General features: G+C 39.2%; 1 protein-coding gene across 3 annotated transcripts in view; it reads right to left on the minus strand.

The window, feature by feature from the left end:
• Window positions 1–12,108, minus strand: part of LOC111652152 (roundabout homolog 2) — a 51,395-nt gene that overhangs the window by 22,429 nt on the left and 16,858 nt on the right. For all 3 annotated transcript variants that reach the window (XM_023402320.2, XM_023402321.2, XM_023402319.2), the window contains exons 3-7: window positions 8,590–8,747; window positions 6,973–7,093; window positions 6,732–6,870; window positions 4,895–5,022; window positions 576–700 (exon numbers count right to left, since the gene is read on the minus strand). In XM_023402320.2, the coding sequence (XP_023258088.1) occupies window positions 576–700; window positions 4,895–5,022; window positions 6,732–6,870; window positions 6,973–7,093; window positions 8,590–8,747 (671 nt within the window). The remainder of the gene's footprint in view (window positions 1–575; window positions 701–4,894; window positions 5,023–6,731; window positions 6,871–6,972; window positions 7,094–8,589; window positions 8,748–12,108) is intronic.

Below are 12,108 nucleotides of genomic sequence, written 5' to 3' on the forward strand. Positions count from 1 at the left end.
ACTCAGTGATCCCAGCTGCTGCTGAGCAACAGGGTATTTATAGTTGTGTACAATGTGGAAGGAGGACAGCGTTGTCTGCAGGTTTGCCCCGAAGACGCACTTTCCACACCTGGTGTACTTCCTGCCACCCCTCGTTTCTTCTCATCCCCCACCCCCCCACCCCCGTCACTGTTCTCTTACACCGCGGTCGCTAGCAGCAGAAACATTTCTCGCCAACGCATTGCTGCAATGCCTTCCAACATTTTATCTGTACTCATGTCTGTGAGCCAAATGCAAATGTGCTGCTCTCTTTTGTTCGTCTCTCGCCTGTTTCACTTGGAGAGAAAGAAGTGTCAGAAAAAGTATGATTAGCCTAACTCAGACAAAACCTGCTCATGTTGCGGTGAATCATTCTCGCCTTTAAAACAAAGAATGTGTGAATCTCTTGTTATTGATATTATAAATAATACAGTATCAGTAAGGTTCAAAAAATCCCCTAATCACACATAAATAACTACCTAAGGCTTGTTAAAGAGCAAATGTATTCTGTTGCTGCAATATTTTCCTTTGTCTCGTTCCCTGCTCCAGCCCTTTACCTGGCTGCCCTCTTTCTGCCAGAAGATGGCAGGTGGAGGGTTTCCTGTGGTGCCGCATTGGAAAGTGACGCTCCTCCCCTGTGTGGTAATCTGGTCTCGGGGCTTTGAGGCAATCTGAGGGGGAACTGGAAGAGGGAAAGAAGTGTCACCACACAGTTAAAGAATGAAAACTCCTGCTTTTTCAATTCTGTCTTTCAGTTGTGCAATCAACACCTTTAAGAGGTGAAAGAAGTATTCATTTAAGTAAAATTACCAAAAGTATCATGATCAAAGTATCAAAAGTAAAAGACAGTAAGCGATGAATTATTCTATATTACATGCTCAGATAGATCACTGACGCACCGCTGTGAAAGCAGCACTTTACTGTTGTAGCTCGCTGAGATGGAGCTAGTTTTAACTACTTCATACACGCTTAGATAATGGTCTAGTGGTTACCAACCTAGGGACTGGGCCCCTCCAAAGGGCCACAGGATAAACTTGAGGGGTCGTGAGATGACAGCGGGAGGGGCGGTTGAGAAATATTAGATGATTTTACTTTGGGCGTGGAACAAACTATCTAAATTAAACCATGTAAGTCATTTAAAGAGTAAAAAATACCTCAAAGACATTTGAAATGTGACAAGGAGTCTCAACTAGATATTGCTTTTCTGTGGGAATTACTGGTTTAATCTTTAACAATTTATTGTATTTCATAATCTCATCATAATGTATGTTTTTTATGTAGAAATCTACCTAATTATCAAAAGTAACAGGTAACAACAGCTGTAACAAAAACAATATTTTGACTCTGAGTAAAAGTATAAAATGGCATGAAAAAAAGTACATGAAACCTGAACTTGAGTACAATACTTAAGTAAATGTGCTCAGTTACTTTCCACCACTGCTCAGCTGTGTCAACAAAGTACTCATTAGCTCTTAACAAGCAAGATTTAAGAGTTTTCTCTTTAACCTTTTGAGCTTTAGATGTGTCACTACACTCTCATCGCCCTCTCATCTTTAATGAGGGGCATCACCTCTGTGTCCTCTGAAAAAACTAATCATCACAGCACAAGGCAGCGCCTTCATGATGACATTTACTCAGTTATTTTGGGAAAGGTCTGAGCAGAGCTGCCAATTTCCAGCTCGGGTCAGATCACTGTGCTATCCGCATCATCACATCGCCTCTGTGGATTTACACTGACCACTGCCCTCTACCTCATGTCTGAATATCTGGCTCACACTTGCCATCAGATGAAGACCGTCCATAGCCTTGATTCATACTCATAAATCAGTGCATACGCACAGGCAGATGCACACAGGAGCACACACACACATATTTGGCTCGATACACAAGAAAACTGAGTCATCTGTTTCATGTCTTAATGTTCTCAACGAGAGCATGTTCCCAAACACTGAAGATGTCTCACAGCTTCATCATCATCACAGGGTTCTGATGATGATTTTTTTGTTTATTTTGAGATGCTGTAATGTCATTAAACAAATCTGTGGCGTTAGTCTCGTACACTTATTGTATTTTAGAATTAGATTGGTCTCATGTATTCTGTTATTTCAGACAGCTCTCAGTCTTCAAGGCACCTCTTCTGTTTGACTCTTGCTGGCAACTTTATTTATGATTTCATAATTTGTATTCAAATTTTGATCACGTGATATATTCTGTGTTAATAGTTACCTGGTGTGTAAAATAGCTGCATATGAACGAGTTACATGTAGACAATAATTTCTATTTACAATGGGGTCTTGGATTTCTTTCCCAACAGGAGACATTATGATTGAAATTGGTGTCTGAAGTGGGAAGAATCATCATTCTCCATGGATTTTGAATCTGATTTACTGTTTATCTGCTGTTTTTGGACATTAGCTGATCAGAATGGTCAACACCCTCCTGTAAGGGGAGCGGCTGTCTGTTAATCTAAGTCACTGTCACTGAACATACGCAGCATCAGTGAACTCCCCTTTCCTTTTCAAGTAACCAAAACAGCGAGTAAGTCCAGGAAGCTGTGGCGGTTATTGTAATCAGTGTAGTGTTTCGTAAAACTAATTCTGCACAATCTGATATCTCAGCATATTCTGCCTCTTTTCTCAGCACACTGTAATTACTGTGTGAAGCTTTCACTGTGATCATTATTTCCTCTTTTTTAGGTCATTCATTACACCCTGAGGGTAAGACAAAGGTGGAAAGCCATCTTACTCTGGCCCCCACATTCGTACTACTGTATTTTGTAATAAAAGATGACAGATTTTACTGAAATCATGATTTCTTTTTTTTTTTTTTTTTTTGCCAAAATTAGTTTCCAACACATGGTAGTCCAGTCTGCTGCAACTTGCTGCAACTTCACATGTACCAAAAACATGAGCTTAACATTTCCTTTCATGCACATTTTCTCCTGTTTATTTTGACAGGCAGTTCGGGTCAGGTGTTTCTTTTTGGTGGGTTATTCACACTTCTATATTTGTCTGGCCTGAGTTCATGCTGAATGTAAAACCTCCTGGCATTTCATTTAAGACACACTTTTGTGCAATAAATGAGGCAACAGCAGTTTTGTAGTTGTGTGAGGTTTGCTTTGTGGAGCGGAGCGGTAACGGCACCGCTTTTATGTTGCACATAAGTGTGTAACAATAACCTGCTGTTATCACTGCTTAATCTGGCCAGGACGTTGTTGAAACAAAGATTCTTAAACTTGAGGTTTTTAAACAAAGATAAATGAATAAAATAAAAAAATATCCAAAGATGGACAAAAATGTAACAATATCATAATAGTAAAAATTAACACAAGAGATGCTACAACAACAACTACTGCTATTACTACTACTAGTACTATTATTAAGGGAGCACTACACACATTTTATACATAGCTCTGAGCAGTAGTAATACGCCTTGTAAACATTGTATGATTTAATATCTTCTTCTGCAGCTCTGAAGGAGCTGGGGGCATGGAAGAAAGATGTGGCTGTGTACCATTCATAGAAGGTGTAACAAAAAAAATCTATGCAATTGCATTACATGAAATGCAGGATCCAGTATTTTTGGAATTTAACTTCTACGGACTAAAAGTCAGAATCTCTCCGCCTGCATCAATTTTGATCATTATTTTCATCTTCTCTGTCTATTATTCCCACAAGGTCATCATAGAGCAATAATGATTGGGTGGAGTGCTCCTTTGATAATAACTTGTATTGTTGTTCTGTATATAATAGCACATGTGTGTAACTATCAAAATGATTAATAGTAGTAATAATAATAATAGCACCAATAATAATAGAGTGATAGCAATGTAACCTGAGGTCAAACCATGCCCTTATTTTGAAGTGACGACGTAATAAAAAGTCTTTCAGCAGCATTTTAAACTGCTGTAGCTACAAACAAGAGAGGGATTTGCATGGTGTCACAATATCCTGACACACTCCCCTCGACACAGCAGATGTGTGTTAGATAGTCCTTAATCTGGTGTACATTAAGTCACTGTCTGAGGCTTACTTAATGCCTTACTACAGCAACAGGCATGTTGTCAACATGTCAGTACCTAATGGAAAAACTTATTTACACCATTAGGCATTGATTGTTGGTTTAAAAACCATTAAGAATACCATACAGAAAAGAGCACTTATTTTTCTCTAAATTACTGAGCACAAATGTCTTTTTTTTTTTTTTTTTTACAGAAGAATTAGATGGAAAGTGAACTTACGGAACGGGCCAACTGGAATGATGATAGGGTTTGAAACATGATGGAGAGAGATGGAAAATTAATGAGATGGATGAAATGCTGAGCTACAAAACAAAACTGGTGATAACATGAAAAATGGAAAAGAGCAAAAAAAAAAAAAAAAGAGAAAAAAGAATAAGAAGAAGCAGAGTGAATGGGAAACTGCTCGGTTTGGATTTCATGAAGTCATCTGAGACAATTTAAACCACAACACACACACAGTGAGAGGAAAGAAGGGTAGAGGGAGCGAGCCGGCGAAGAGGAGAGAGATAAAGAGGCAGGAAGAGAGTGGGAGAGAGTCATGTCTTATTAATACTGGGACTGCTCTCTGGCAGTGAGTTAAAGTACACATCTCCCAAACATCTGTCAAATGGCGTAATCCATACGGGTTAGCATAAGCTCCTGGCAGCACCACTGGACAGGGACTCACAGAGACACACTGATATAAAAACACAGAGAATTGGACAGGAAATGGGGACAGGTTTTTGAATGAGGCTGTTGCCATGTGACTGTATGTTACCTTATGTATGAGAGCTTTTTTATGCATGCCTAAGTATGTGTGTGTGTGGGGTGGGGTTGGGGGTTTGTCATATACAGTATGCATGATGTGTTTCTTACCGTGGACCTGCAACATGGCTGAGGCCTCTGTCTTGCCCACACTGTTCTCAGATGTGCAGGTATACGTCCCTTCATCCTGCTCTTTCACGCGGAACAAACGGAGGCTGTTGCCGTTGCGAATTTCAAACCTGGGAATGAGAAAAAGAGAGATAATGAAAGATCTAACAGAGAAGCATAGCAAAAAAATAAATGGCCATGTTAATCTACACAAAGTGAGGAAAATCTGCCAGTGGTACAAGATAATATCATTTCTTTCCTTGTCAATCAGCCTGTTGCAAAGATTTTTTTTTCCAATCAGGTGACATTATCTTGAAACGAGTAGAACAATGTGTCCTGTCTGCCTTAGATATTGCTGCTGGTTCCAGGAAAATTCTTGAAACAGTTGAAAATCAATTAGAAACAAGTAAGATTATCTTAACCCATTGGAGGATTTCTCACTATATTTTGGAGGAATAATATTTTATTTCTAAACTGTAGATTAGATAAATGGACTTTGCAGAGAAGAATTATTTAAATAACCAAGTTCAACCAGAGTACAAAGAGCTAAATCAGCTGTCTCCATCCATGCAAGGTACAAAATGAATCAAATCAGTTAAATTCACTTTATTTCATGGACTTATACACAATAGAAGAAAAGGATGAAAGAAATAATAGAGAAGAAACAGATAAATGACACGACAAACTTGAAAAACAACAATTGCATAAGATTTTCATCATCTCACTTAGCTGTTCTCAAGGTGAACAAATAAACTCACCATGACTGTTGTTTCTGTACCTTGAACAGGTTTTGGCGAGACTGTTCAGTACCTACATTTATCTGTTAGGTCTCTGATACATGGGCACAGTCATACTTTACAATCTCGCTACAAAAGTAAACGTCTTTATATAAGGTTTCTGCAGCACGCAACGAGATCAGTTAAAGACTTTTCAAGATCTTTTTAATACCACATAGAATCCAGAAAGGCCTGGAAGTATTTACTGAATGCATACATTTTTTACACATCACAGTTTGTCAATAATTCTCAGCTGTACATAACATTAAGTAATTAACATATTTAAGTAATTGATAGAGGTTAATTAATAGTCAAGGGTCTAGAACACTCAGCAAAATGTCCTTTTTACATTGTAGTTTTTGCACAGACATGCTCATTAATGAGCTTTAGAGGTGCTTGTAGGCAGATTTTGTTCCCCCTGTTTCCAGTCTTTATGCTAAGCTAAGCTAATCAGCTACTGGCTCTAGCTTCAAACCAAAACTAAATTCCTTTAGAAGAATAACCACTACCTTAGAACTAAACCGCTCCTTGTTACATTTAATTATTACCAAACTATATTTTTAGGCATTAATGCTGATGCCATCTAGGAACCATGATTGGACTCAAACATACAAAACCATATGGCTTATTATAATGAAAAATAAATGATAGTACTCCAGCTTGACATACAATGTGTAGCAGCATTTTCTACCCCACATACATAATATAATTATTGGCAGTAATATATAAGTGATTACTTTTTGTGTGAAAAAATGTAATTATTTAATAGGCTTAGCTAAATATACATCATATTGAGTTCAGATGGAAAACATGATGAAACGGGTCCCAGGAGGATTCTGCCAACTAATGAATCCTCTTTGGTTGCCTCCATTTATGAATTTATATTAGCAGACTGATAGAAAGACATGAATTAATGAACAATTACTCCACATGTTTTCTGGGTCACATGTGCTAATAATTCAACACACAACTCGGCTCTGGTAAAGCTGTTTCTTATTCAGTCCCTGTATGTGCATCACCAGTCTGACTCTCTGTTTGTCTGTGCTCATGTCCGTGACTCTCACCTCCCGCGGGGAAGCTCTCCTTCTTCTCGGCGCCATCGCACAGTGGGAGCGGGATCTCCATGGACCTCACACAGGAAGTCGACCGTCTCTTCCTCCATGACCACTTGGTTCACCGGCCTTCGTACCAGCACAGGACGCTCTGCAGTAGGAGAGAAATTTTCAGACATGTCCAGCCTATGCACCTTTTAAAAGATGTGATACTGCTGCACAAAGATTTACTGCATGAACATCGGGAACTCACCGTACACCACCAGCTCGGCGGGATCGCTGTCTCTCTCTCCAACCATATTTGTGCCCACACAAACATACATGCCAGCGTCGCTCTTTCTGGTGTGAGAGATCATAAGTTTGCCCCCACGCATCTGGAAAAACAGCATAGTGACAGCTTCAGTGTTCAGGGTGCCCCGAATGAAGACACCAGATGGATACAACTCAATGCTATCATCCCAACCTTTAATGGAAAAAATTTTATAAATCATTCATCGCTCACAGTCAAAACAGTGAATGAGTCACTGTGGTATGCTTTTTTAGAGTGGTGGAATGTAAGTACATTTACTCCGGTATCAAGGTACTTGTACTTAACTTGAATATTTTTATTTTATGCTAATTTATAGCCTATTATCTCCACCTCTACCAACCACAAAAGTAATATGCTATTTATGCTTGAATGCATCAGTATGTGATGTGTAGATTTAATATTGTGACACTCACAGCGGCCAGTTTTCTTTATTGACAACTTTTTGCTACTTTATGCACATAAACACTAACATTTAGAATGCAGTACTTCTACTTATAATGCAGTATTTGTATAGTGTGGTGTTGTTGTTTTTTTTACTTTAAGTAAAAGATCTCAATAATATGAAAAATGCCTGTCAAAAACAACCAGAGATCATGTCCATCTGTTGGTTTTTACTCGAGAGGAGAGAACAAAAGTGACAAGCAGAATCAGAGACATTTTCCAGGCTAGAGAAAACCAATTGCATTGAATTATGGGCTATTGAAACACTTTAAAACGTTGCCATTGTAAATGTGTGCCTCTGCCTTTCCCCAGGACTGCAGAATGTTGGTAATAAATTGTGGGTTTATAAAAACGTTCTGGAGAAAGGCCCTTACCATTGATGCTTTACATTATAGTTCATGTAATACTTGTTAAAAACTAAAATGTTGTAAATCAGCTAATGTCCTCAAAATAATGAAAAACAAAACAATAAAAGTGGAAATAAAGGGCTAACCTCTTGCTCTCTGCTTAAAAGATAAGGATGTGAGATTCTATGTTTTTGTTACTGTCAGCAACTCCCATGAAAAGATCAAAACCAACAATGCTTTAGTCAGTCTCTAAATGCTTTCAGCAAAACTCACTAATGTAATTTTAATAGTTTCTGTCTGGCACAGAGAAACAAGCTCAAGCTTTGGCTACACAGATAACACTTGCTAATATAGTTTCAGGTCTTTAGTAGTTTTGGTCTTTTCATGGGGTTTATTAATTATGAGAAAAATACAGAGTATTGACTGACCTACTACATTAAACATTGTTATTTACAGTTAGAAAAAACACAATCACACAGGCTATATGACACTTACACTGATTAAAATGCTCAATGCACTGTACTAGGTTTTGCGCATCATTTCAAACAGATTTACCCAAAATGTTGCTTTTAGAATTAAACTGTGGTCTATCTTTGAAAACAATAAAAAACAAACTTTTGACTGGTATTGTAAATACTACAAGTTAACGAGGAAATGAGCTTGTAAAGCTGAGCCACCAGAGGGTAAAGCAAAGTTTAATATTTTTTTATTTGCTCATTATTTTTGAAAAGGACACATGAGAGTCCTTGCTCAGTGTTTTTGTTGAACTCACAGAGATGCGTTCATCCTTGGTGCTGACTCGGACGTTGTTGCGTTTCCAGGACACGGTGGGTTCGGGATGTCCACGTGGAGGCACACACTCTAACACAGCAGGCTCACCAGCAGCCACCACCACATCGCTCGGGGCCTGCCGGAAATCATCTCTCAGGACTAAGATGAAAACACAAAGAAATCTAATTAGCTTCAGAAGCCCTGTCTGCCTGATGTATTTAAAACAAAGCCTGGAAATCAGACCCACAGGTCGGCAAGCAGCAGCACAGACAGATGACCAGCTATCATCAAAAGAAACACCAACTTGTCTTGGAAATCATTTAGGCATGTTTTCTTGAGCGAGCCCCCTTCTTGCTGAGAGTTGGCTGAAAACACGCTTATTGAGAGAACGTCGATTATTGTGTTTGTATGTGCATGACTGCTCAAAACCCTGGCAAGATCCTTGTTAGACTGTGCTCTGTTTTAATGTTTTCCCAGGCCTGTGTCCTACTCTGCTGTCTCTCCTGTCAGAGCAGATGAATAATGCACATCTCTCAGTCCAACATGGAGTAAACAAATAACAGTGCATTCATAATTTAGCTCATGTGTGAGGGGGAAAAAATGGCTTCTGCATTAATGAAAGGATTGTATCTTTGATTTCAAACGCTATCTTACGAATCTGCAGCACAGCTTGGACTCAAATCACATCAGCACTGAATGAGCAAAGTCTAACCCTGTGTGAACCCTGACGTTTGCACTCCCGCCACCCTGTGGATGACGACAGGATGAGAAGTTTGACACAGCAACCTTTGATATCTTCTAATCTTTTGCTGTGATTGACAGATGAAAGCCTCAGTGTGAACTGTGAACTTGATCCTTCTCATGAGACCTCATGCACAATGGAAACTCATACTTGAATGCTGACAGGCTCACATTTTCAAACACACACACATACACACATGAACAGCTTCAGTCGTCATGTTGGACCACATCCTGTTGCCTACAGGCTCTTTTTTTTCTCAACCGAAGTTTATCATTGCAGCATAATCAATCAATGCAATCTCCTTTTTCACTTTCATGAATATTTTAGCGAACTTTCACAGATACAAAGATGAACGATCATCTGCTTTTCTGTCAATGTGGCAACAAACTAAACATTAACCCTCTTACACACTTATTAATCATTGGTTGAATGATCACTAAACCCCAACCCCAAAAAGCAATCATCCAATCATTGGTTAAAAACCAAAATTAGACATGGCAGGCCAGTCAAGAGTTTGGAGGGAAGTGTCTTTTTTTATATACTTTCCAAATTCAAAAATTCATGGAAAAAACTCAAAGGAATGGATCAAACTGTGTGTTTATCTGTTCTAGTGTAAGTTAGCATGATACAACAAGTCAGCTAGAGACAAAGCTTTCCACCAAGTTGCAGAGTTAGCATTAGCTAACGTGAGCTATAGTTGATAAATTTTGCTAGTGACAGTTCTCCTTTTAGCAGACAAAACATCTGCTTTGATTTAACAAGAGAAATAATAATAATATCAGAAATAAACCAAAGACCCATTGTTTAAAAAAAATGACTACGAATTTGAAACGTTATCGTTATGAACTGCATACTTACCGTGCTAGAACAGAAGCCTCGACAGGCATAGCAAGAGTAACTAGCAAACCTTGGTGTAATCTAGTTAGTCTCATTGGGACATTACTGTAATCCACCTTAAATCAACTTAACTAAGCACTTACTTCTAAGCCAATTACTATGAGTACATATAACTAAATCTATGCCACATTAATTATCCACCAGTTGGCTGATACAGGTCTGTGTCAACATGGCAGCCTTGGCCTTTAGTACAATATTCATACCCACAAGGCTCTTCTGAAGTGACTTCATCACAGCTATTTAAAGAGGGAAAATCCTTCCTCACATTTATTTGACGGCCATCATTGTCTTGGGTAAATGGCTATGAATAGAAAACTTTTCTTTCAGGTCTGAATTGGACATCAGTCAATCCATACATGATTCCCCCTTTTTTTTTTTACTCGCTCTGTGACATTAAGTTGATCGATCACACTTATTGCTTTCTTACACGAAACTTTATTGAAATTAAGTGAAAGGCTTCTCTTTCCCACATGGAAGAACAGGGTTTTTCTTTTCTTTTCTTTTTTTAACGCCCTGACATTTAGGTTAAGGAAAAGTGAGGAATCTTTTACAAAATGAAGACTCATTCAGAACTTCTTACCTCTGACATTATTAAATCTCTCATTATGCTGCAGTGATATTTTAATTATTATTCATAGTCAAACACTGTAATACGTCTCATAGAAGGTGATTATGTGACATCGGAGGAACAAACCTGAGGTTGGGGAAGCTTGTAGGCATAGTGTTGATATCACAGAGAAGTAAAACACCCTAAAGATCCAGGACAATTAGGAGCCTTTGCGGGAGCTATAACAAAGACATGGGTGAAACGAAAACCAGTAAAGGCACTCACCCTGCTCTCAAAGGTCTGTTCACCAAATAACACCGACCCTGTTCACTTGGCTGCCTGTTTCAAATGCTTTGCAGAGCTGAAGGGCTAATTGAAAGCACTGCATTATTTTTAGACCTCCGTCTGTAAGGCCTGGTTAGATGGGCGCACAGAGACCTTTGTTTCACTGCCATGGTGACTGAAGTGAAAAAGTTATGGGCAGAGAGCTAATCCCTGAAATGCACACACATACACCCACAGATACAAACAGACACACATGCACATGCACGCACACACCTTTAGCATTTGAAACCCAGATCCCCAGGCACAGACTCTCAGAAAGTGGGACATTTGAGGGTTGAAACACATGCCAGAGAGCAGAATATGTCCCCAAACACTGCGCAACACTAGCTCCAAAATTTTCTTTGAAGCTGTGTTCAAGTTAATGTGATCCTTCCTTGCTCCGACTTTAAAGCCCCCCATGCCAAACAGAGTTTCCCACGGATGTTTGTATGTGATGATGATCAACCAGTCTCGTCAGAAACCCCAACCCCCCTATGAGGGCCACTGTCCCTAGCTTTACTTCTCAAACATAACACAACTAGGTCTGCCAAGTAATCTCCTAAACCAGGCTCCATGCTCTCGCTTCCGTCTGTCCACACTGGGCTCAGACAAGGAGCATGGTTACTTCAGGGCGGCTGAGGTTTGGCCCTGCCTTACAGTCCCCAAGGCACTTCCTGTGAGCTTAAATAATGGCAACCCAGGGCTAAATTACTTTCAGTGGTTTCATCATTATTTCTGTGGGCGCTATTCCGAGAGTGCCCATTCATTTTCATAACTTTAATATTACAGGGATATACAGATTAGGAGATTTAATCTCACCGAGAATATTCATCACTCGATTTTTAAGTGACATTTATCTCTAGTGTTAAGTAGAGAGGAGCTGCAGAAAGGCCATCTGTTAGTGTTTTTGGAAAAATGAGCAGAGGGAGGAGAAGAGATTAATCACCAGAAAATTCTATGTACTCCATCCGTACTTTGTATTGTATGTATAGGGCTGATTAATGTTGTGC

The sequence above is a fragment of the Seriola lalandi genome, unplaced genomic scaffold (genome assembly GCF_002814215.2).
Source record: "Seriola lalandi dorsalis isolate HSWRI2012SDOR001 ecotype SW California unplaced genomic scaffold, Sedor1 jcf7180002053927, whole genome shotgun sequence".
Lineage (NCBI taxonomy): Eukaryota > Metazoa > Chordata > Actinopteri > Carangiformes > Carangidae > Seriola > Seriola lalandi.